Source organism: Athalia rosae, chromosome 4 (assembly GCF_917208135.1).
Source record: "Athalia rosae chromosome 4, iyAthRosa1.1, whole genome shotgun sequence".
Taxonomy (NCBI): Eukaryota; Metazoa; Arthropoda; class Insecta; order Hymenoptera; family Athaliidae; genus Athalia; species Athalia rosae.
The window spans coordinates 4,019,514-4,045,022 of NC_064029.1; the positions used below are offsets into that span (position 1 = coordinate 4,019,514).

The 25,509-nt window shown below is 46.1% G+C and overlaps 1 protein-coding gene across 1 annotated transcript; it reads left to right on the forward strand.

Annotated features, from left to right (window-relative positions):
- The first annotated feature begins 692 nt into the window (after window positions 1-692).
- LOC105688976 (protein patched) lies at window positions 693-23,833 on the forward strand. Its single transcript, XM_025746655.2, has 11 exons — window positions 693-3,428; window positions 6,483-6,675; window positions 12,644-12,833; window positions 13,400-13,469; window positions 15,332-15,429; window positions 15,577-15,790; window positions 18,475-18,882; window positions 18,970-20,823; window positions 20,909-21,397; window positions 21,576-21,699; window positions 21,811-23,833. The coding sequence occupies exons 1-11, from the start codon at window positions 3,183-3,185 to the stop codon at window positions 21,975-21,977; spliced, it is 4,053 nt and encodes a 1,350-aa protein (XP_025602440.2). The 5' UTR covers window positions 693-3,182; the 3' UTR covers window positions 21,978-23,833.
- Window positions 23,834-25,509: the final 1,676 nt, after the last annotated feature.

The following is a 25,509-nucleotide window of genomic DNA, read 5'->3' on the forward strand; positions in this document are numbered from 1 at the left end:
AACGGTCGGATGTAGAGAAATAATTCTTGCTATAATAATATTAATTTCGGAACCATGTAGATTTTAACGTCCCTTAATACCCGCGGTCCGATCACCTGTTCGTGTGTTATAATAATTTTAAGTGGGCTTATTTCAACAGCTGGAACCGGCGCGCGGCGGCGCGTCTCCAAAGCGACGACGATCCAATCCGTTAATTAATTGATACGGTGTTCCGTCTATGCAGATGCGCGAGTCTCAGCGGTATAATATGGACGTTGAAAGGAGAAGAGCGCGAAGGAGGGAAGAGAAAAGAAAAAATCACCAAGCTTTTAGGCGATCTGGAATCTTCGTTGGAATTAATTGACGGATTTCTTACAAACGTTATGTACGTAAAGTGCGGTAAAAGTTGAGAAAGAGTAAAAAGGACGAACGGAAATCATGGATTCAAAGATACGTGCTTTTCGAGCGCCGCTATTTTATTCCCCAGCATAAAAATATGTACGATTAAGAAGCACTGCGATTCGTACACTGTACGTACTTCCGATAATCGTTGATTACACTCGGTTGTATTAATAACAATTTCAGTCAACTAATCACCGTTGCTATACCGAAATACACAAGCGTACGATAATTGAACGTATACACATCGTACACCTATATAGATACTGCAGTTTGAAACGATAGCACACGTGCGTACGACGTCGTAATACCCATACGCGTACGATTATTCATCGTATACCTATACGAATACACGTTAGCCCCACACGAGTTCGGAGCTTAAGTTTTAAGCGTGCAAGAGTATGGGAGATCGCGCGCGTGCGGTTCGTAGTATTCGTGCGTCTATGTTACGTTCGTACGTGGAAGTGTGTAATGTTTTTGCTCGAGGGGAAATGGTACCGCGTGTGTGGTCCAGCCTCCGTTCCCTCTTCCCCTGAACCCCTCGCGTCCCCGACCCTCCGGAAACGTCCCCCTCCCCGTGGACGAGACGTAGCCGCTCTTCGAGCCTGCATAATATACTCGTGGAGAATTTCCCGTCGCCTAGCAACCCGGGACGCTCGCTCCAGAAGAACCAATAGAACTTCAGATCCACCGATCTCGACTCTACGCTCTGTTAACTTCGACTGTGACGTCACTGGGGAACCACGCGCGTAGATCTCTCGCTGATCTTCGGGTTCCAAAGGGTACCGGTCGCCGAGTGTTGCGAACCGGCGATCGGGGGATCGGCGAATGGCTGCGGATAACGCGGACCGATCGACGAATCGATTGTCCGCCGTTTCGTACCGGTGACTCAATTTTTCGCGATATTTCTGCATTCGCGCCGGAATTTTCAGGCGCGGTAATCGGTTCGCGCGTTCCACCGATCTTCGATTCTTCGAACCGATTTCACCCTCGGGTGAAACGCGACGATTTTTCCGACGTTCCGGGCGATTCGCGGCCGTCGAGGGGACCCTCGTCGGGATTACGTTCCTCCGTTCTCGACGGCCCTGGGCCGGCTTCGAGTTCGTCGGGTCCTCGTGGAGGGGAGGGATGATCCGGCATGGCTGCCGTAGGGTCCGAAGAGGGCGAAGGAGTGGAAGAGAGAGGAACGGATGATGTTAGCGTCTGCCGATGAGAGAGAAACGAGAAAAAGGGGTGGGAGAGCCGTAAGCCAGGAGAGAAATGTGGGACTGCGTGTCGCTTAGTACGGACTTAGACCGTTCGAAGTGCCGGTCGCGAACTGGCGAAGCGTGCCTTACCGATCGTCCGATCAGCGTGACAGAAGAAACGCATTCTATATCTACTGTACGATAGTTGAACGATAATAGAATACCGCGATTTATAAATCCAAGGTACGAAATAGCGCGTTATCGAAAACTTGAAGTAAATTTCAAATGACGGATTCCGTGACCGTGTAAAAACAGAGGTCGTGAGCCATCCGGAGATCCGAAGATCTCCAAACGCGTAGCTCCTAATATTCTTCAAACAAAGTTTCTTCTCTCCCATTCGTGTGTTGTGCCGATCTATAATTCGGAGTATAAATATCAATGACAAACGAGAGAAAGACGTTTTAAAAGTTTTTAAGTGAAAAAAAGTTATTCGTAGATCGCCCTCACTCACCGACAGTGGCACGGTAATTCGTATCTCTCCTAAAATAGTGACAGTTTCAGGATAATAATACTCCACGTACTGGTCCGTATCCATTCGCAAGAGTTTGGCGCAACCAATCGCTAAAATTGTCTTCGATTTTTTGAATTTTTTTCCGTACAAAGAGCGACCGATATCGCCGAATCGTTTCGCATTTGTTCCGCGATTCGAATAGCGGAAGTTCTACAGTAATAACAAACGAACGTTGCAACCGACGCGTCTCCGTACACCCTGTGGAGGATCAATTATTACACAGGATAAAGGCGTACGTCGAGGATTATCCCGGCAAAAGAATTTGTGAGAATTGAGATCCGTGCGGGCCGCACGGGCAGAGCTTTACGAACGCCATCGGCATTGGTCGCTCCTCCGTCGTCGCTTCGAGAGCGTCGTGAAAAGAGAGAGAGAAAAAGAGGTCTTCGTTCGAACGTAGAGAGGGAGGGTCTCGCTCGTGTGTTTACCGACCAAGAAGGTATATAACGTACGCTACGGAATACACGGACCTGCTGCAGGCTGCTGTTGCCGCTGTGCCCCGCGAATGAGTCCGAGAATGGATCTTGAGGATATCAGCCTCCCTGCTGGTCCTCTTGCTGCCTCTGCTACTCGTCGAGGAATCCCGGAGCCAACGGAAACGTAAAAGTAAACTAAGTGGGTGCAGTGAATTTGAAGTAGGGAAAAAAAAAGAGAAAAAAAAGGAGTAAAGTGATATTTATTTATATTATTATCCCGTATCCAGTGTGCGTGAGTGTCCCGGAAGTAATAATCGATTGTACAATAATAGGATATAATTTATCGGTAATATCATTGATAATTGTAGAAGGATAGTAGTGCGCAGGGAATTCCTCGAGTTCTTTTGTTTGCAAACACAGCAATGGCCCGGATCTTATCGCTGGGCGCTCGGCGAGAGTTGGAAAAGAGGAAGTAGATAGAGTGGGTATCGGTTAAAAGAGGAGTAAAAAATAGTATAGAGAAAAAGAAAAAAAAAAAAAAAAAACACAAAACAAAACAAAACAGGGAGAAACACAGGGAGTCTCTGTGGTGTGGAGGGTTCGTGCCGCGTGGGGGCAAATGCATCGCGGATCATGGTCGCTGCGTCCGGTCCAACAGGGATCCTAGCGGAGCGCCCTTCCGGTTCTGAACGACTCCATGGGGCGGGTCCCCGTAACGTTGACGTCGACCTCGACGACGAGGAAGGCAGTTGCAACAGCTGGCAAAAGGGAACAACCGCCAGCGGAGAGAACGAAAAAACTAGACGAAGACACGAGTCCGATCTCTACGTCAGACCGAGCTGGACGGATGCTGCGATCGCCCTGGACCAGCTCGAGAAGGTGAGAGATATAACGACATTGGGGATCCTCTCAAAAACAACTTTCACTCGTTGTTCGCTTACACCATAGTTCGAAGACCGTTGAATCTGTACGATCTTTCGACACATTCATTTTCTCAACGTTCATCCCTGACCTACCGCACATTTTCGGGCAACGGATACCGGAAGTCTCCGATCTTCTTACCCCTCGGTTTTTTCTAAATGCGAATGTCTCTCGCCTATGGCTCACAATGTTTTTTCTCCCCTTTTTTTTCCGCGGTAAACAAGGGTGAGGTTCATCCGTTGACGTTTTATAATGTGAATGTCGCGCGAAGGATCCACAGAGATAATAGAACAAATCGGTATGGCTGAACTAATAGCTAGAGGAGAAGTAAAAGGTGGTAGCAGCATGAGGTTTGCCTTAGGGTAATTCGAGGGTCTCGCAATTGTCCCTCTTCCCTCGAGTCCCCCGAATATAAATCAGCGATGACCCGCGACGCAGATCGACGAGTAACTAAAGTCCGGGGTCTGGACCACCCTCAACTCTCTTGAGTATAACCTTCGGCGAACTTGATCAATGATCGGCCGTACGTTTAATAACCGGATATTTTTGAAGTTATAATCGGAATAAAACACGCATTTATTATCATTCGGGTTTAATGCGCACGTATTTCATGACGCTTAACGAATAGAAATTGTGGCACTTGTCAGTCGTATCCCGTTCCGTCTCATCGCGTTGCACCGCGCGTTGCACCGCGTTGCGTTACGTTACGTTACGTTAAGTTACGTTACGTTGCCTCGCCTCCTCTCGAGTCTCGCGAGTCTCGAGTGCATACGCAGCGCTTACACAAGATTAAAAGACACCGCCATCGTGTGCGGCTTCAAAACTACCATGCTTACTAATGATATGTATGCACAGACTCTCCTCCTCTTCTTCTTCTTCTTCTTCTTCTTCTTCTTCTCATCCACCTCCGTGTACGGTACATCGGGGAAATCTCACGACTCGACAAACGACGTAAATTTCACGATATATCGCACAGACGTTTTGGAAGCCGTGTAAATAACCGATGCGTTTTTCCCTGAACTTACTTACCCAGCACCTGTGTCGGATTATAAAACTTGTCGTTCAAAGTCAGCAACGCGGGGCCCCGAAAGTAGTACGGGCAAAAGCGTAAGGTTCCTCGTTCCCCGAAACGTCGTCCTTGCCGGTGGTTACCACAGATCCTTTGGGCGGAAAGAAGACCGGCGGCTGCAGTAGCGGTAGCTCCGGGGATTCCTTTGATCTCAACGAAGGGATACACGCCCCCCGATATACCCTATACAACCAAAAACGAACGAACTCAACTCCTGAACTAACGTCTTCATTTTCTACCATCCCCGAGACCGTGCCCCGCCGGACATCATTCTACTCGCTTCGTTTCCTCGGCGTCGGCCATCCCCCTCCCTGTGCGCGCAACTGTGGAGGAATATTCGAGTTAAGGACATGGCGTAGCCGAATTCTAGTGTATTCGAACAACGGGGACAAACGAATAGGGAGAGGATGATTGAAAAATAGGTATTTTGTTTTGCTGTTTTCCTTAAAATTGTTTACCCTCGTTGCGAAGGTGCTCAAAATTATAGCTCCCTACGGCTAGATCCTGCCAAGGATAATAGCGCAGGTGCAAACCGCCAGATTATTCTTATAGCTTTACTCCGCAGCAGGGGGAACGCTGCAGATTCCTGCGGAGTTAAGGTCTGTATACGTATATACCGAACCCTTATACCTTTTTTTGCAGTTTCTCATAAATAGAGGAGAGGACATTGTATAGATATATATACGTACGTACGTACAGGACAGACACACGTATAAATATATTTATTCAAGTTGGATTGTGTGAGTGGTATAACCGTTCCTCGCGTCCTTGGTGGTCCTTGCGGGAACTCAAGCGAGAGTTGAGAAGCGAAGAATAGGGTTGGCGGTTGCGTGTGGTCCACGAGGGATATTGTCAAAGTGACCCACGTACCAAAAGATCTCTCTGTGAGCAACGTTGCCGCTTGTATATGTATGTATGTATGTTACTACAGTCCACCTTTCGTTCCCCACTTCCCTCTACCGCTGTAAATTTTTCGTAACATTTTCTCCTCTCGTGGCACTCGGAGGGTTTTTCGAACTCTTCACGAAAGATGGAACGAACAATAGAAAGCGAGAGAGAGAGAGAGAGAGTGAGAAAAAGGAGAGTCCAGAGCAAAGTTCGTACGCCTGCGATATGCACGCGTGTTTTTTGACGTAATTTACTCGAAAAGATCGTGGCCTTAATTCGTGCGAAACCGCGCGACATTAACCCTTGAGAATCTTGGTCGCGCGGTTCCGGAGTCAGGTTTCTGTATTCTAAAGCCCAGGAGCTCGAGAAGCCGCGCCTTGCAAAGAATATCTTTTCACACTTGAGCGATCTGCTCCTCCGAAGGGGCTTTCACGGGCACCTGGGACTCGAGGAATGTCCCGCTAAGTTATGCACTCCGGTCTAAAACCGTTTGGCGGAACCTTTGCTCGCTTACGCGCGTATACGTGTACGTTTTTTTTTTTTTTTTTTTCATTTATAGACTAAGTTCTACAGTCTAGCGCATACGGAGAAGGGAAAAAGAGAGGCAGAGAAAAAAAAACGAAAAAAATATCACTCAATTTCCTAAATATTATCCAGCTATAACATAAAAGCTTTTCACCGTCTCCTCGATTCGACTTTGGCGTGCTGCATCACACGTGAGACTACCACTCATCCTCCTACACATCCACGATACCCTACGTCCCATCCACGTAGAATTCAAACGGCTACCCGACTGCGAGAATATTGGTGAGCTACGGTTACCACCTGCTCTTTTTTTCCGCCTTCTCTTTCGCCCGCGCTCACGTCCGACGTATTTTTTATTTAATTATTTTTTCCTTTTACCGTTTTTCTCACAAGTTCCCAATGATTTCTGTGTATGTTGCATTCGTTCTCCGTTTCGGGACCAGCTGTGACATCATCGATGTTGTATTTCGCGTTAACGATTATCCTTTTTGATTTTTTATTCATTCTGTTTTTTGTTTTTTGTTTCTCAGGGGAAGGCGGAGGGTCAGAGATCGGCTGTATGGATTCGAGCTCGCCTTCAGGATCAGCTGAGCCAATTGGGATATTTCCTTCAGAGGCACGCGGGGAAGGTGTTGTTCGTGGCTATACTAGCCCTCGCCACATTCTGCGTCGCTCTGAAATCCGTCCAAGTCCATAGCCGCGTCGACCAGCTATGGGTCCAGGGTAAGTAATCCCTTCGCACACGTAATTGACGAATAAGTGAATTACATTTCCAACGGGGTACGCGCGTCGGACAGTATACGGGTATCTCGTATCTACCGTTGAACTTGGCAACGAAGCGGCGGTTTGTTGCGCTCGCGGCTATTGTGGACGATATTATTGAAGAACTGGAATAGCGGGGAAGTCAGTCGCGTGTCTAAGGAGAGCCCGTAAGAGCTTCTAATGGCGGCTGTCAGTCAGTCAGCGAGATACCGGGGAAAAGAAGAGATGCTGCCGCTCCTCTTTGCTCCGGCTCGTTCGAGTTCTTCCGCGAGACAACTCGGGCGTGCAACCCTCCCTCCCCCCCTCCCCCTCCCGCCGATGCGAGCCTCTCTATTCCTGTCCTCTCCACCTTCACACGACCAGCTAGCTAGCTAGCTATACCTATACTCGTCCGATGCTAATGCCGACGTTGGTTGTTCCTGTTTTCATGGAAGTGTGCAACTGGAGCAAAACGATATCGCGACTCGGCGGTTTCCCCTCGCTACGATGTGTCCGTGAGTGCGACGTAGTGCTGGCTGGTCTCTCTGGGTAGCATTATACATTAGCTACGTGTTGGGTGGGCCTCCGCTGCACGGTCTATATTTACCACCGCTTCAAAAATCATTCCAAATCATACGCCTCTCCCCCCCCCCCCCCCCCCCCCCCTGGCTAACGGAATTATCGTCGTCGTCGTTATTATTCGTATTATTACCGACGTCATTACGATCGTCGCGAATCGTCTATCGAACCCTGGAAATGTCTAGTTTTTTTTTTTTTTTTTTATTCGATTTCAATTAATGAGTAGCCGGCGATACGACCCAGACAAGGTCGAGACTTCTTCGGGGTGCGCGAGCGGTTCTACCGTACATATACTGTGTGCGTATAACGCGTTACGGCGAATATATATATCAATACCGGATATCCGTGAGCGGGAAGAGCCGATCGAGCGACAGATGCGGGTGGATATTATTATGTCGCGACTATCTCGGTTATGGAGTATACGGATTTTATCCAACGTATTATACGCGCGTGTGATACGCACATAGCGGTACACGCGTGTATGATTCATTTCATTTATCTGATTTGTTTTGTTTTTTTTACTCATGAATTCCCGATGACAATTCAGCCGTGCGTATGAATCCATTGAAATAATTTAGAGACCTTAGATTCGGATTAGCCCGAATATACGTATAACAATAATCTCCACGGAGAAAGAATGAGGCAGAGGCAGAGAGGCGTATACGTTACGTGTATATGTATGTATCCTACATACCTACGGTGACGGCGTAATACAAAAATGCATCGGTATAATATTGTTGTTATTATATAGACGGGGGGTGTGGGTAGTTTATTTACGTGTTTGTACGGTGTACGCGTACGTACGACTATACTAGTACGATCATGGCCGGTTTGGAGAACATTGAGATGTCAATGACTGCAGCGGCAGCGGCAACAGCAGCGGCAGCAGCAACAGCGGGTGATATCTTTCTCCGACAATCAGTGGACATCCGCGTACCGAGTCAAAGACCGTGTCCTTGTTTGACGCGAGCTACGGAGAACGTGTATACTTCGTATACGTGAAATAACCGAGTGGGTATGCATATACGTAGCGTACTTGTGTATATATACATGTATATATCTGTACTATGAGGTGTACGCGACGCGGGCCGCCGTGGCTCTTGAAGAGGAGAAATAATGACTATGACGATAATGAATATAAAATAATTGGACGATTTTGGGATCGGTGATATACGATCGCGTGATTTGTAAAATTGTAAATCGCGATAAGGAAGGTTCGATATAATTTCGGAGTGAATTATACGCGCGTATATGCCCCTCGATGTATAACGGGGCCGACGAAGAAGAATTTGGTCCTGACGCGCGCGCGCGAAAGTGAGAGCGTGCAGGGGACCCGTCGCGGGCAGCGGAGAGCGAGTAACGAAAGTAGAAAAAAAAATAAAAATAAAAATAACCTCGAGAATTACGATATGATACGATACGTGGATGTTATAAAGAAAGTAAGAGCGATATCGGGGGGCATGGAGCGGCTAATTGCGGAGGACGATTGGAGGAACCGTTACAACGAACCGAGACGACGGTCAATCATCCCGCGCGTGATGTGTATAAGTTCGCGCGTATAGAATGATTGTCGGTAGTGAATGAAAATTATGTAAATACAAGGACGACGTCGAGGTGGTGGATGATTTTTCGGAGCACGTGGGTGAGTGTCAGACACCCGGTACGTTAAACTTCGGTACGGAGGATCAGCGCCGGCGTGCCGCTCGGAGGGAGGAGACGGAAGATGAGAGGAGAGAGATGAGGGAGGAACGAGGCACGACGGCGCATGCGGGTCGACTGCTTACATCTTCATTAGGCCCCCATGCCTTTGAGCACATTTGAGCAAGAGGTTCCTCCGACTATACGAGGATAAAAGAGGAGAGCTCGGAGGCCGCGATCGAGCCCAGGGCGAAGAAGATGAGGACCAAGTCGAAGGTGGAGACCGAGACGGAGACGGAGAACCTCCGAAGACCCACCGGGAGGGAATCCGTTGATGTTGTTGTTGTTGTTGTTGTTGTTGTTGTTGTTGCTGTTGCTGTTGAACCTGAGGAACGAAGGAACGAAAGAACGAAACTTCTCGGTAGAGGATCTCATCTCCCGATCTATATACTTCATCTTCGGTTTTCGGCTCCCGTTCCGCAGACCAACCCAGCTGACAATGAACTCGAATATTTCACCCCCCCTCCGGTAGAGCCAAGTAGCGTTTCAACCCGGAGGAAGTTAATATTCAAAAGATTACAGAATAACTCGTACGACTCTTAGGGTCAAAGTACCTCAGTTCACTACCCTATATATCTTATACCGCACGCCGCGTACCGCATCCTCCTCCGAACAAATTCCTGTCGAATTAACTGGAACGACGTTTGCCTGGAGGGTCTAGGGAAACGCACGACCGTAATATTCGGCCACGCAGATTAACCACCAGAAGAAATTCTCATCCTCGCGTCGCGCACAGTCGACACGGACGAACCTTTTTCAGATCGCTCTTGGTTTTTGTCCACCTATTTTTTTTTTTTGTTTTCTACTTCTCCGTATATTTCTTTCACTTTATTTTATTTTATTTTTCATTGCGTGAACCGAATCTTCGTGATGCCAATTACCCGATGACCATTACGTAAAAGGGCGAATTATTACCACGTGTATAGGTACCTCGCAGATTTCGTTCTAATAGTCCCGCTTAGGATTACAATTAGGGTCCACCGAATATTTACGGCCGTCGTAACAATCACGGCGCGTGCAGCTGTTCCTGACTCGTTAAATTATCATTATTATTATTTTTTTTTTTGATATTCCCGTTCTTTCCGTATTCCTTGTTCTCCTTTTTTTCTCTCTCTCATCCGTCGTAAACGTGATATACAATCTTAGGTGAAACGCGACGTTTTACGCGCTCCTTCGAAAGCACTTTTGCTTACCAACCGCGTGCATCTCCTCCCATCTCCGCGTAGGACCTCGGCGAACGAAAGAGATGGAATATATTAATTTAATAGACATTCCTTTTACGGGGAGGTAGAAAAATATGAGGAATGAGAGTCACTGGGAGTGGATGGGGCTCGGTTCCGGTGAATGGTCTCCGTGGGTGGCCCACCGGCCAGCGTCGGGGGTCCGCCTGCCCTCCTGCCTGCCTGCGCGCCCGAATGCCTCCCTCTCTCTCTCTCTCTCTTTCTTTCTCTTTTTCTCGTTTTCTCTTCATTCCTTCGTCTTCGTCGCCGTCGTCATCATCGCGTTATATATATACGTACGTAACGCGCAGCGCAACTACCTCTTTCACCCTATTCCCTCGTATAATAACGCTCGATAGTAGGTGTGCACGGTAGATGGACCGCGCTCGAATTCTTCTTCTTCTCCTTCTCCTTCTTCTTTCACTTCTTCTGACGCGTTCCGCTTCGTTCCCCAGTTTCGGGTCCGCTGCGGTAATCGCCTAGTAGAAACTAAATTTCGGCCATGCGGAGGTGTGGAAGGATAAGAATATCGCGCCGAAGATCCTCGTCACGGCTGCCTCGCGTCGTCTTTTTGGCTCGATCAATCCGAGATATTCCTTCAATGTAAAATTCGACAGAGACGATCTCGTGACTCAATTCTGATATCGTCTTAGGAATACGCGGATTATCGATACCGTCGATCGTACGACGTGCGCGGCATACTTCCTGCCATATTAATACTAATCGTGTATGTATATATCTCGAACGTATACTGTGTATACATCAAATTCGTTACCGACGTAATCGCGTACGTTTTATTCATTTCATTTTTTTCCTCGTCGTATGTTACTTTGAAAACGGTATACTGTACACCTATACGTGTACGTGAAATGGAAACGGGGAATGGGTGAACGGGGAATGGGAATGTAAAAACGGAAGGAGAAGTAACGATTAAGGGGTAAAGGTAGATCGTATTTTGGATAACGCAACGAGCATATACGCACACCGCAGACAATGGAGTTGGATGCTGGGCAGCATCACCGAGAGAGAGTACACACTCGCGGTGCTCGCTGGACCGCCCGGCGGTCAATGGCGCGCGGCCGCGACCTCCCGGGCGACTCGGAGGATCCCTCTTCCCTCTTCCCTTCTCCTCTCTCTCTCGCCTCTCTCTCCTCTCTCCCCATTTTTCCCCCTCGTGCTCCAGACCCCGACGCGGTATGTATACGCTCTGTCTCTCACCCCCGCCGACGCCGACGCCGCCGCTGTTTCTTCCTACTCCATTCATATGAAGAGATACACATAACGTACGCCGATCGTACAGTCCCCCCGTACACCCCCCTTCGCCGCCGCACCATGTGGATCGCTTTACCCTGTACGAACGTAGAGTAGAGATATGATGCATTTAAGGCGTTCAGCTAGGCTCTCCCCGACAAATATAAACCACATTTTAACACAAACTTCATCGAAAATAACGACGTCTATTTTTTAACCTTGACCGTGTCGTCCGAACGAAAAGTACGAGTCTCGCCACGCTCAACGTGTTGAATACGATTTCTGTAGACTCTCACTTTTTCATTTCGAAATTCCGAGTTCTCTGATTCCGGTCATTCGCCACTGAGACACAGGGGTGGTTTTACTCGATTCATTTTTACAGATCTCGAGATTTTTTGGGAAAGAAAGAGAAATAGTATATCAATGTTATCAACAGCTGTAGATTCTTACTGACATTGACATTGAGAACTGAAAAATCACAGCAATAACAGCGACTGTTTATACCTTGTCAAATGTCATACGCATGTAAAGAGAAAGTTGTGAGTTCGAATACGAGCACACAGTGATTTTGGTGCAAAATTTTGAGCGTCGAGCGGCCGTTTGTCCGTCGGTTTGACGCTGACTGACGACGATGAGGCGATAGAGAAGAAGGAACCGGACAACGACGAAGAGGAAGATGTGTATAGATCTGTTATTTTTATTTTTTTTTTTCTTTCTCTCTCCGGCTCACAATTCCCTTCCTTCTCGTTTTCTTCTCTTTCCTCCTCTCTCTCTCTCCTTCTTCGTCCTCGCCGGTTGCTCCCCTGCCACCCGGAACGTCGCGTCGGTCCCCGAGGTATGACCGGGGAAAGCTGGGAACGACCGCATCCCCTGGGTGGTCCCCGGGCCCGGGGGGCTCAACCTCAAGACCCAAGTCTCGACGGACGACGCTTTACGCTCTATGAATGCCATGCATACAGGGTGTCTCGGGGGTAATGACGCGCGGGCTTCGCAAGATGAGCAAAATTTTATGTTTCCATAAGATCGGGCGAACTGCTACGAGGAGAACTCTGATGAATTATCAAAGTTCTCATCTAAAATCGAAAGTATTTTCGTCGGGGGTTTTCGTACAGGGGATCGGTAGCGATATTATCGTATAGGTGTAGTACGTTTACAGCTGAGCGCGTAGGTAGCTACACCGTTGGCTCGTTTCTACGTTGCAGAGGGTGGAAGGCTGGAGCAGGAGGTGCGATACGCTAGTGAAGCTCTCGGCGAGGCCGCGGCATCGACTCACCAACTCGTGATACAGACCCCGAGGCACGCCGGGGCGAACATACTTCATTCCGCTGCCCTCAAGGAACACCTCATAGCCCTGAGAGCCGCTACGCAAGTCACCGTACAGTTGTTCGAAACGTGAGTTCTCTTATTTTTTTTGTATCTCATCCCTTTGGTTCGTTCTTTCTCTGCTTCTCTGTGTCTATCTAGCGAGTGTTCTTCTTTTTATTTATCTCTTATATCATCTTCGGAAATGCGCGCACTTCGCCGTTCCGTCGCTATGCAACTCGCATTCTACCGCGTCCGCTAGATCGGCGGAGATCGACTCGCGTGCGCGAGATGCATTGCGAAGATTTATACGGATGCACGGGGTATATACCTTCCTTCGCTAACTCAACGACCGACCAATGGTGGTGGTATTTGTACAACTAACTAACGATCGGATCACGCGTGCAGTGCGCGCACCAAAGATCCAATCTCACTCGGTGTCGTCACACCTCCGACGCATAATTTATTATAGCGCCGAAGAATGTTCGTACATGTATACCGAGGTTTGTACGAATACCAGCTCCGGTATACATATACGCGCCGTGACTGTATCAATCGATCGATCGGAGTCTTTCGAATATTGGAAAATCCGAAGAATCAAAAAACTATTCCAACGAATTTCTTTCAAACACCTTCCTTCTCCTTTATTTTTTCAGGTCCTGGGGCCTCAAAGACATGTGCTACGCACCGACGGTCCCAAATTTTGACATGCACTACATAGACCAGGTGATTATATTCGTATTCATTATTCCCTTCGCCTCTCGCCCTAGAAAAGTATCGGGGCACCTCGTGTGCGCTGGCCGCAGGTAAAATGTTGGTCCGGTAATATGTGAGTCATGCGGGAATACAGATTACCGTAATGCCGGGGCCATAATGGTAGCGGAGCAACAATCAGCGTTAGGTCTACGATATATAATATGGACCCTTTAGGTATTATAGCTGTACACAAGCCTATCAAATGGTTCGCGTCTCGTGCGGCGATGAAGAACGGAGTCGAGGCGCAGGAGCGGCAACAGCAGCAGCGACGAAGGATAAGAAGAAGAAGAAGTAGAGGGGACCGAGGAAAAGAAGTAGAAGGGAAGGCGGACGGACGGGCGGGCAGTTACTACTAAATAAGCGGCGAGGCAATTAGCTTCGCATAATGACGGGGTGCGCCCGACTTCGTCTTCCCGTCTTCGACCGCCTCTTCTCTTCGTCTTCTTCTTATCCCGCGGGATACCTACTATCCTCCTTTCCAGCTGCAAATATAACCGCATCCACCGCCGCTACGCCGTACACCGCCGTATACACACTCGATGTCCTCGACGCGAAACAGGCCTGTGTGCCACCTCGCCGCGTGTGGTCCGGTTGTGCGGCTCTCCGTTCACCGTCGTTACGTACGCAAATGCGACCGCAATAAATGCCCTTCGGGATTATTGCTGTTGTACCGCCGACCGCTTACGTGCCGCGCGTACCAGCAGGTATTACTATAATACGTACGCGTACGTAGGTAGGATACACCGCGTACGTATTATACATATACCCCTACGTATATACATACGGGTATATACACGTACGTCGTATTTGTCATGTGTGCTCTTACGGGGCAGGATATTAGTGTATGTATTACACCCATAATACGATTATGTTCCATACATGTAGCGTGTGTATCATACATTGTACATACCTACATATAGGTGGACGGTGATCGCGCGCGCTCCTTATATATTTAAATCGTCGAACTTGTTGTACAGCGAAAATCGATAAATTTAATTGTACCAGAGTTATATGGTGTATACGTATGTACGTACGTATGCAACGAGTCGTTGAATAATGCTTGGCGTTACGCGTTTTAACAATTTGCGAAATTCCCTCCCGATCGCTTTATTTATGTCATTATGTGACGAGTTGAAATTCGTCGAGATAAAAGAAAAATTTGTCGGAATCACGTCCAGCCTACTCCTCGCCTGAATTTCGTGTGCATCTGACACATCCGGGGGGGGGAGGAGGGAGGGAACGAGGGAGGGAGGGGGGGAGTGATATTTCACCTTAATTATTCCGTTGGGCCCCGAGGCTGGGTCAGCGTTAGAGAGATGGACTGAAAGAAAAGGAAGCGGGAGGGACGGGATATACGTGCCAGTAGGGAGGAACGGACCTCTACGAATCTCGACCGTGCTGTTTAAAATTCTTCCGAGAAGTAGGAAACTTAATCTGCTATAATCTTTCCCGGGGTACGAGAACTGTACGACGGAGTCATTTCGTTCTCGGGGAATAAAGAAAGAAAGAAAGAGGGAAGGAAAGAAAGAAAGAAAGAAAGAAAGAAGGGTCCTGCACACGACGCTGTTGTTGTTGCCGTTGCTGATGCCGGTGCCGGAGTTGTACGGGAGGGCGGAAGGCAAGATTCGTCCTCTTCTAGGAACGGTGTATAAGGAGGAGGCGAGCACGGCTCTTTCCTTTTTTCCCCCCCCTCCACTTCTCTCTTCCCTTAAGTCCCAACCGCCGTATTCTCCGTTTCTATCCCGATGTATTATAGTTACTCGCACATCACGACGTAGCAGTTTTTTCTTATTCTTTTTAACAACAATTTTCTTTTTTTTTTTTACTTTTAGATATTCGATAACATCATACCCTGCGCGATTATTACACCGCTCGACTGTTTTTGGGAAGGTAGCAAACTCCTGGGACCTGAGTATCCGGTTCACATCCCGTAAGTATTTTACATGACAAAAAAAAACAACTTTTTCGGTAAATTTAAACTAGGTCAAAAGATATTTGAAAAAGGTTTTTGACCAGCTTATGAAGAAGGTGATCGAATTCAATTAACGTAATCGATATCCTTCTTTCTTTGATTCAGCGGCGCTCGACCGAACAAACCGGTACAATGGACTAATTTGAACCCCACCGGTATGCTGGAGGAAATGAAAAAACTCCCCTTTTCATTTCCCTTTAAAACGCTCGAAGACTATATGAAGAGGGCCGGCATAACGAACGGCTACCAGGGTAAGCCGTGTCTTGACCCCACGGACAAAGATTGCCCGGAAACAGCGCCGAACAAACAGTCGCAGCAGGTATATTTCCATATGCATAATCTTTTTTTTTTTCTTCTTTTGCTTCCTTTCGTTCGTTTATATTACACGGTTTTCAATGGAGCGACCGATGGTAGTAGTACCAATTTTCCTTCAATAGATTTATCGCATCGATCGATTTATTCGAAAGGTTGATTAAAAGTCGAGCGAGTCGCCGAAATCCAAAATACTTACCTGACTATTAAAACGACCCTCGAGACGACCGGGTTCGCATCGATAGAATTTTAAACGATCCGCATGTTTTGTATTCGAAACGGAACAACTGAATCGAACGTTATATTTTTATAATATGATGTAATATATCATATGCAGTATCGATATGTATAAAGCGCCGCGAATACCGCGGTATACAATTAGCCGAGGAAGAAAGATGCGACCGAGATGGTTTTTCAACCGATCTAAATATCAATCGATTCGGGAAAAATGCTCCGTTTCGAACATCGGATAAATTGCGAATTTCGACGTATCGTAAACGTACAACGATGACACCTGGTATAACGAAGGCGCGGCGTTGCGATATACGCGGCGTTACAGAGGGGCGAGCGTAAAGTTCTTCCGGAGAACGTCTCGAGTGCGTCGCGTTGATCAGGTAATGCGTATGCGAGCTCGCGTGCGAGAACCCGGAGTCGGGGAATACTATAAAATAATATAAAGCCGACAGACGCGCGTCATACCACTTACTACCCATTGTTAATACAATGATACCTCATGCTCGACCGCTTACGATTACCCATACGTTATAACACCCTATGAATGCAGCCAGTTTACATTGTACCCCACGTATATCCCATTCGAACACGTATAATAACTATATCTATATACGAACCATTCAATTCCACTCCGGTGGTCTCCAGCTACGATCGCAAAGAGATTTCGTTCCTATTATCGTACATGTATGGTATATTCACGTTTTCGCTCGAAGATATTTGTAGGAGTTCCGCGTATACTGCAGCTGTGTAGGATGATGTAGTGCGTAAATTCTCTATTAAAATTTCACCCACCTACGTGCGATAAGGAAAAAAAGAGTTCTGTTTCGTGGCTCTCGAGACCGTTACTTTTCTTTCTTTTTTTTTTTGCTCTTTTGCACATTTACACCGATCACGCGCAAAATCGTAAAAAAAATGATATTTTGAATAATTTGGCTAGCCGGACGATACCGGTTTATTTTACGGGTGTATAGCTACAGACAAGCCGTACGTGCCTATCTTTCTATCAAATATCATCCTCGGTAATTTACCGAGAGTATAGAGGTACGTGTGTACGTGTGTCGCTTGCGTGCGAGTTATTAGTGTATAAATAATTTGGTAAAGTATAAATATTATCGCGTGGCTTGCACGATCGTGTAAAACATCTGAGACATGAGGGTGAATCTGTAAAAAGTGCGGATTGCGTGACTACGGGACGGTACCATAAACCCCCGTCATAAGAAGATCGGGCACGTCAGGGTCATGGTACGCTCTACGGACCACCAGCTAGTGTAGAAACGACAGTATTATATTGGTACTTCGGATGATAATTAAAGTGCATCTCGTAATCCTTAGAATTCCGTCGAGTCTACCTATTCTCTTCGCGTAGTCTGAAAGATCGTGTTTTCCATGTCTACTCGCGTGCCCGCGGCCTGCATTTTTTTTGGGGCGGGGGGGGGGAAAATATACCTGCGTGCATCGGTGGGTATAAAAGTGCAGGTGGGAAACGCACCCCCGATCGTCGGACCATGTGCACATACCAGGGCGCTTGTTCCAACTCTCTCAGGTCGAAGGAGAAGAGTAAGAAGCAGACGCAAAACGAGAAGGATATGAAGACGAAGGAATATGAGAAAAGGAGAGAGCGATGGTGGCCCACCACGTACGATAATCGCGGTGGCATAATCGTGGGTGGCCAGGGCCCCGGTCTCGGCATGCGGGTGTCGCGTGTACGTGCGGTGCGGTGCGGGCGCTCGGCCGTCTCTTCCTCTCCGACCGGGAGACGCATCTTCTTCCCTCGAGACTGTCCCGCCTGTTCCAGTTGAAAGCAATCATTTTGTAAAATATATCAATTTCCGAGGGCGAGCGTGAATAAGATTTCCTCTCTCCGTCGTCGCCAGAGAAAGGGCCGAGAAATTCTCGTTGCGTCGTTAAACTTGCAAAATTTTATTTATGAAGCTTATACGAACTTGACCCAAAGTATTATAATAAATCTGGTGGGAGGCAGAACCGAAAGTTTCAGACGCTTTTGAAAACGAATTCCATAAAAGTCTTTGGATCCACCGTATATTATCGTGCTCCAATCCGACCGACGTGAAATTGACCACATAGGTAGACATAACGGGCCCATAAAAGCACGCTGTGAGGTCCCTTCCTCTTCATCTCTACCTATTCCCTCCCTCCTGCACCTTCGACGCTCCCACAATCTCCGTTTCGTCATTTTCACGAACACAACTCGACCCAGCTACACACACATGCCTTAAATGCGCGTACGTTGATGTTACTCATGACTATGCCTTATAAGTGTACGGATCTGCTGTGCCCATATAAAGTTATAAAAAAAAAATCAAAGTCGCTGGAAATTTGAAAGAAAAAAAAACAAAAAAAAAACCGTATCAAATACAGCGGAATCAACGCACGTATAAATATGAAATTTCTTCCCTATGAAAAACTAAACCAAATTATTTTTTGTCAATTTTCCAGATACCGGACGTTGGTGCAGAGCTGACCGGGGGTTGCTACGGTTTTGCAGCAAAATATATGCACTGGCCCGAAGAGTTGGTGGTCGGTGGAGCGAAGCACAACAAAACGGGTCATCTAACGCGGGCAGCTGCTTTGCAGACGGTAGTTCAGCTTATGGGGGAACGAGAGCTCTATGATTTCTGGGCAAACACCTACAGGGTTCATCACATTGACTGGTCACAGGAGAAGGCGTCCGTTGTTCTGGAAACTTGGCAGCGCGCTTTCAGTAACGAAATACGCAAACAACTAAAAGGGAATGGAAGTGCGCCGTACAATCTCTACGCTTTTAGTACGACCACCATGAACGACATACTTGGAAAGTATAGCGAAATATCGGTGATCAAAGTCGCAATTGGTTGCGCGCTTATGGTGAGACTAGTTTATTATTCGATCGTGAAATTCATTGAATTCATTCTAGCGTTGAATCTAATATTTATTTATTTATTTTCTTCCTAGGTGCTCTATGCTGGCCTAGCGCTATTCCGTTGGCACGATCCAGTCCGTTCTCAGTCCGGTGTCGGTATAGCGGGTGTGATGCTGGTTTGTGCAACGGTTGCAGCAGGTCTAGGATTCTGTGCTCTTTTGGGAATTCCCTTCAACGCGGCTACTACTCAGATTGTTCCGTTCCTCGCTCTGGGCCTGGGAGTTCACGATATGTTCCTATTGACGCACACGTACGCTGAACTCGCCGTTAACGAAGTTCGCAGCGGTGAACAGACTGGTGTTGTCCTGAAACGGACTGGTCTCTCCGTACTCCTCACCGGGCTCAGTAATGTGTCCGCATTTTTCGCAGCTGCTATGATACCTGTTCCGGCTCTGCGCGTATTCTCCCTCCAAGCAGCGGTTTTGATTCTGTTCAATCTCGCCGCTATGCTTCTCGTGTTTCCTGCTATGGTCAGCTTAGATCTACGCAGAAGAAGATCTGGAAGATCGGATATCCTTTGCTGCTGTCTCCCGGCGCTCAATAGTCCTAATGCCTACAAAAACGGCGGATGCGGAGGCGCCAGATGTGGAACAGCTAAGCAGACTGTAACACGAGCTATTCCTCCGGAGAGGCGAGAGACGTGTACGCAAATTCTAAGTCCACGAAATCACAGAAACGAAGCATGGATAGGCGGCGATGTCGCTAATCGGGACGCGGAAAAACAACCCACAGAGGATGACGCGCTTACGGGATGCTCTAAGGACGATTGCCTGGGATTCGGACTATCGCAACTCGCGGCGAGGCATTACGCTCCTTTTGTTACACGGCCGACTACCAAAGTCTTCGGGATGATGTTATTTGCGGGAATTTTAGCTGGCAGCGCATGGCAGGCAACCAGGGTGAGCGATGGACTTGAGCTCACCGATCTGGTACCGCAGAATTCAGACGAGCACGCTTTTCTCGCTGCTCAAGCCAAGCATTTCGGATTTTACAATATGTATGCGGTAACCGGGCGTGACTTCGAGTACCCGAATAATCAACGGCTGCTCTATGACTATCACGATGCTTTTATGCGAGTGAAGAACGTCATCAAGAACGACGACGGTGGACTGCCGGAGTTCTGGTTGAGCCTCTTCAGGGATTGGCTGAGGGGGCTGCAGACTGCCTTTGACAGAGATTATCGTGCAGGATGCATCGATCAGGAACGATGGTACAAAAATGCGAGTGACGACGCGATACTTGCGTATAAACTGATGGTACAAACGGGACACGTTGACAACCCTATCGACAAGACGCTCATCAATCAAACGAGGCTTGTCGACTCGGAAGGGATAATTAACCCGAGAGCTTTCTACAACTACCTCAGCGCATGGGTGTCGAATGACGCCCTAGCTTACGGTGCTTCTCAAGCAAATTTGAGACCCGAGCCAAGACAGTGGTTTTACACGAACGATCATGAACTCAAGATTCCCAAGAGCATGCCGCTAACTTACGCCCAAATGCCATTCTATCTTCACAAACTAACGGACACGGATCAGATCACGGAACTGATTGGAAATGTCAGGGATCTGTGCAGCAGATTCGAAGAACGCGGTTTGCCCAATTTTCCTTCTGGGATCCCTTTCCTGTTCTGGGAACAGTACATGGGACTGCGTAGCTGCTTGGGGGTGGCATTGCTGGCGGCACTCGGTGCTTCGGTTGCCGTTGTTGGAATTCTTCTGCTGAACCTCTGGGCGGCACTCCTGGTTGGCACTTCATTGGCTGGGGTTGTTCTTCAATTACTCGGTATTATGGGCCTCTGTGGTATCAAACTCAGCGCGGTTCCGGCCGTCCTACTCGTGGTCAGTGTAGGAATCGCCGTACACTTCACGGTCCACATTTGTTTGGTAAGAATAATGCATGATTGTTTTTGTTCTTTATGGACTCATCTGAGTTATTCATGATTTGTTGATTTTCATTCGCATTTTTCAGAGCTTTGTGACGAGCATCGGTAGCAGAGACCGCCGTATAAGATTAGCTCTGGAACATATGTATGCGCCAGTGGTGCACGGAGCTCTCACAACTTTACTAGCTGTGGTAATGTTGGGATTTTCGGAGTTCGACTTCATAGTACGGTACTTCTTCCTGGTACTGCTGAGTCTGATCGGTATCGGTCTGGTGAACGGCCTCTTCTTCTTTCCCATCCTTCTGTCTCTGGTGGGACCCTCGCCAGAAGTCATACCCAACGATCATCCCGATCGGATATCAACGCCCACGCCTCCCGCATCACCAATTGTAAGAAGAACCAAACCACCTGCGCCACCGAAACGCTCTCACAAAATTGAGAGCAGCAGATTACATGCCGAACCCTCACTGACTACCATTACTGAGGAGCCGAACTCATGGCATAGTACTCAAGAGTCGTGTATCATAGTTCAGCCTGAGCTAAAAGTGGAGACAACTTCTACATGTGGCAATCAGGTACGTCTTTGCACTGATTTGGTTTTTATTACTGAATTTATACGTGGTTTTCATTACGCTCTCTTCGCATCCGAGACCCACAGATGAGCTATTGTGTAGACGACTTGAAGCAGCTGAAATAATCGATTTTTCCGACTAACGTGTGTGATTTTTTTTTCTTTCTTTGTTTGACTAACAGAACTGTAGCGGATCGGATACGAGTGGCTCTAGTCGAACATCCCCAGTGCCTTCAGCCTCGCATATCACAACAAAGGTGACCGCTACAGCTAATATAAAGGTCGAAGTCCACACGCCATTATCCAGTAAGTTTAATAAGAGATAACTCCGCTAATTAGATCTTCCTTGGTCTATTCTCCGTGGTTTTCAAGTTTGATTGAAATTTGGCTTCAATTAAACATTCATTGAAATTGTAGGTGGAGTGGATCGTAGTGAGAAATGCCGACACGGAGGCATCGGAAGCAGGCGAAGCTCGCGTTGCAGCACAAACGTTAACGGGGGTGAGTCTTCCGGCTCGGGTTCCGGTTCTGAACCGGATTCTGACTCTAATGCGAACGCGAATGCGAATTCGTACAAACACTGACGAGTACCGTGACGATCAACGGCTGCTGCTCAAGTACCATGCGGAACGAAAACCTACACAAGGCTGACTAGGCTAGTTTCAAGTTTCATATTTTCACCTCCTCCGGTTCCTTTTTCCTCCTCTTTCCTATATGCATTAAGTATTTTCATCCCAAGAGTACGTGAGAGTTTGAACTGTTTTCCAATCCTAGATTTCGCGGATAACAAACGTTACAAGAACTGAATCTTATTCCATGGTTTTTTTTGATACTAATCATTGTTGGTCGTATCTCAATTTGAATTTAGAATCTTCGGGTTTATCGTACTTTTGAGTTACAAGAGGTTTATTTCAAAGTAATTTGATTCGTGAGTGAAGGAATGGAGAAATATCGGGCTGTCGCATGCTATATATTTATTTAACACGAGACGTTCGTTTGTATGACAAACACTCGTATCAGAACAAAAAAAAATGTGTGACTGGTGTGCATGTGCATAAATTGTATGAAAGAGTGACAGAGAAACTGAAAAGAATGGATAGAGGGAGAGCAAGAGTGCAGCGAAGCAACAAAATTGATCTACAGAGACTCTATGATTGTAGTAGGTATTAATCTATTTGAAACAAAGTTCAACAAAAACTTCGACAAAGACGTGAAGTAATGAGCTTCTATCTTATTTATTAAAACGCTTCATATTACATTGTTAAAGGATAGTGCGAATGTAGTTAAGTAACGGGGTGAATCTGAAACTATTTATTATTTATTTTATTTTTTTTCCATTTCGTTAACTACCGAAATGTTTGTACAATATACGTTATGCATAGGTATACTTTACGATGATATACATATGTATTATTTATATATCGAGGGCTAGTTTTGATAAATAGATGATCTACATACGATGAAACAATAAGAAAAATGATGGCAGTGCGAGTCAAATGAGTGATTTGAATATTGAATTTTTTAGACTATTTTGATCTGGATTGAAATTTTTTCTTCTTTATCCGCGCTACAATTGTGTGGTACGAGGTGCCACTGCATGTAGAAACTGAAAATATTATGGATATTAAAATAATATAGGAAACTGTTGATTACGGAAAATTTCATGTCTTCTACATAATTAAATGAGATTTACTGAAAGTCGCAAAAGTATGGATTACGCTCTTCTGGATGTTAGCCCTCGTTGAATATATATTAGAATATTCTGTAATACATAAAGAATGAATAATGCATGAGACGGCAAGCGTACAAGTTAAATCTGATGATATTTTCTGTTATAGTGATTTGTAGAAATACTCAAAACTATTTATGTTACGCAATGTGTATCATTTTTTTTTATATAGAGTCAAAAGTCTACGGCCTAATTTAATAACACTTATTAATTATTATTAGATCGATATCATATTTCTTTTATGATTTTGTAAAAAGTTGTAATATATTTATATTGGTGCGGTGTAGGCTGCAGAACATGAGCCGCATTTTTTGTATTATTAGGTTCACACTAAAAGTTTCTATTACTTAATTATGATAAGGTCGATTGTGAAAATATTAGGGACGAATAATTTTTATTCAGAGAACGAACGTAATGAATAAGTTGTAACAAACAAGCCAGCGCCTAGCAATAAACGCAGTTGTATAACGACCTTTAGAATTGTAAAATTGTCTGTATAGGAAAGATTAAGGTATACTACATTTAAGTGTAAGAAGAAAATAGTCAACATACCTCCGTTAAGCACTAAACCTGCTCCATGACTTAATATAATTATTACTGATTAGTAAGACTAGTTATTCTTCTATAAATACCAGAGCGATTATTTCTGTACTGTATAATGAAATTTTTTGTACATATTAAGAAATATAATATACTGGATATTGAAAATAATGATTCTCACCATCAATCAATTATTTAAACATTTCCCAAACCTCGGAAATACTCTTTATTTTTGTGATTAGGATAGCATTTCTAACGGTACACAACAAGTCTTCGATTAAACTCTAATTCTGATAGAGAAGTAAAGACTAACGTCTGTGGAGTGCCTCTTTATAATACTGAGACTAAATGCACAGGATTAAAGGCATGCACATGATGAGGAAACAGGTCTAGGAATACCTCCTCGTTTTTTCTGTTCTCCTGATAACAAAAAAAATTTTCGAAAGAAATTCCATACACAGGATCGAAGGCACACACGGTATCGAATGCATACACAAAGTCAGGCACCTGGTTCCGAAATACCTCCTCGGTTTTTCTGTTCTCCTGATACCAAAAAAAATTTTCGAAAGAGATTCTATGCACAGGGTCGAAGGCATACACGGTATCGAATGCATACACAGAATCAGGCACCCGGTCTCGGAATACCTCCTCGGTTTTTCTGTTCTCCTGATACAAAAATAAATTTTCGGCGAAAATTTGATCCACAAAATCAGGCACCTGGTTCCGAAATACCTCCTCGTTTTTTCTGTTCTCCTGATACCAAAAAAAATTTCCGAAAGAGATTCTACACACAGCATCGAATGCATACACAGAATCAGGCACCCGGTCTCGGAATACCTCCTCGGTTTTTCTGTTCTCCTGATACAAGAATAAATTTTCGGCGAAAATTTTATCCACAGGATCAGGCACCCGGTCTCGGAATACCTCCTCGGTTTTTCTGTTCTCCTGATACCAAAAAAAATTTTCGAAAGAGATTCTACACACAGGATCGAATGCATACACAGTATCGAATGCATACACAGGATCAGGCACCCAGTCTCGGAACACCTCCTCGAGTTTCCTGTTCTCCTGATACAAATACCTACTTTTCGGCAAACTTTCAATTTCCAGGGCCGGTATTCCAGAGATCTACATTATCGCTTCTTGTTTGAGTGAGAGCATGAATCAATGATTGAATGCACAGGCAGGCATATGACAAGTGTTGCGAACGAACGGTTGCTTGCTCTGTCTTGCATACTAGGATTAAATGCACAGGATTGCAGGCATGCATAGAACGAGGCACCAGGTCTAAGAATACCTCCTTGGTTCTTCTGTCCTCCTAATGGAAAAATAAATTTTTGGCCCTACTTTTTTATTCTCTGAAACCTCTAATCTAGCGCTCGTAATTATTCATTTCTCCTTGTATCGAAGAATAATTGAATGACAGAATTAACAGAAATGCATATGATTAGTCCTGCTAGGAACCAGTCGCTCTAACTATCATACTACGAATGAATATACATGATTGAATGCATGCACATGATGAGGCACCCGGACTCGGAACACCTCCTCGGGTTTCCTGTTCTCCTGATACAAATACCTACTTTTCGGCAAACTTTCAATTTCCAGGGCCGGTATTCCAGGGATCTACATTATCGCTTCTTGATTGAGTGAAAGCATGAATGAATGATTGAATGCACAGGCAGGCATATGACGAGTGTTGCGAACGAACGGTTGCTTGCTCTGTCTTGCATACTAGGATTAAATGCACAGGATTGCAGGCATGCATAGAACGAGGCACCAGGTCTAAGAATACCTCCTTGGTTCTTCTGTCCTCCTAATGGAAAAATAAATTTTTGGCCCTACTT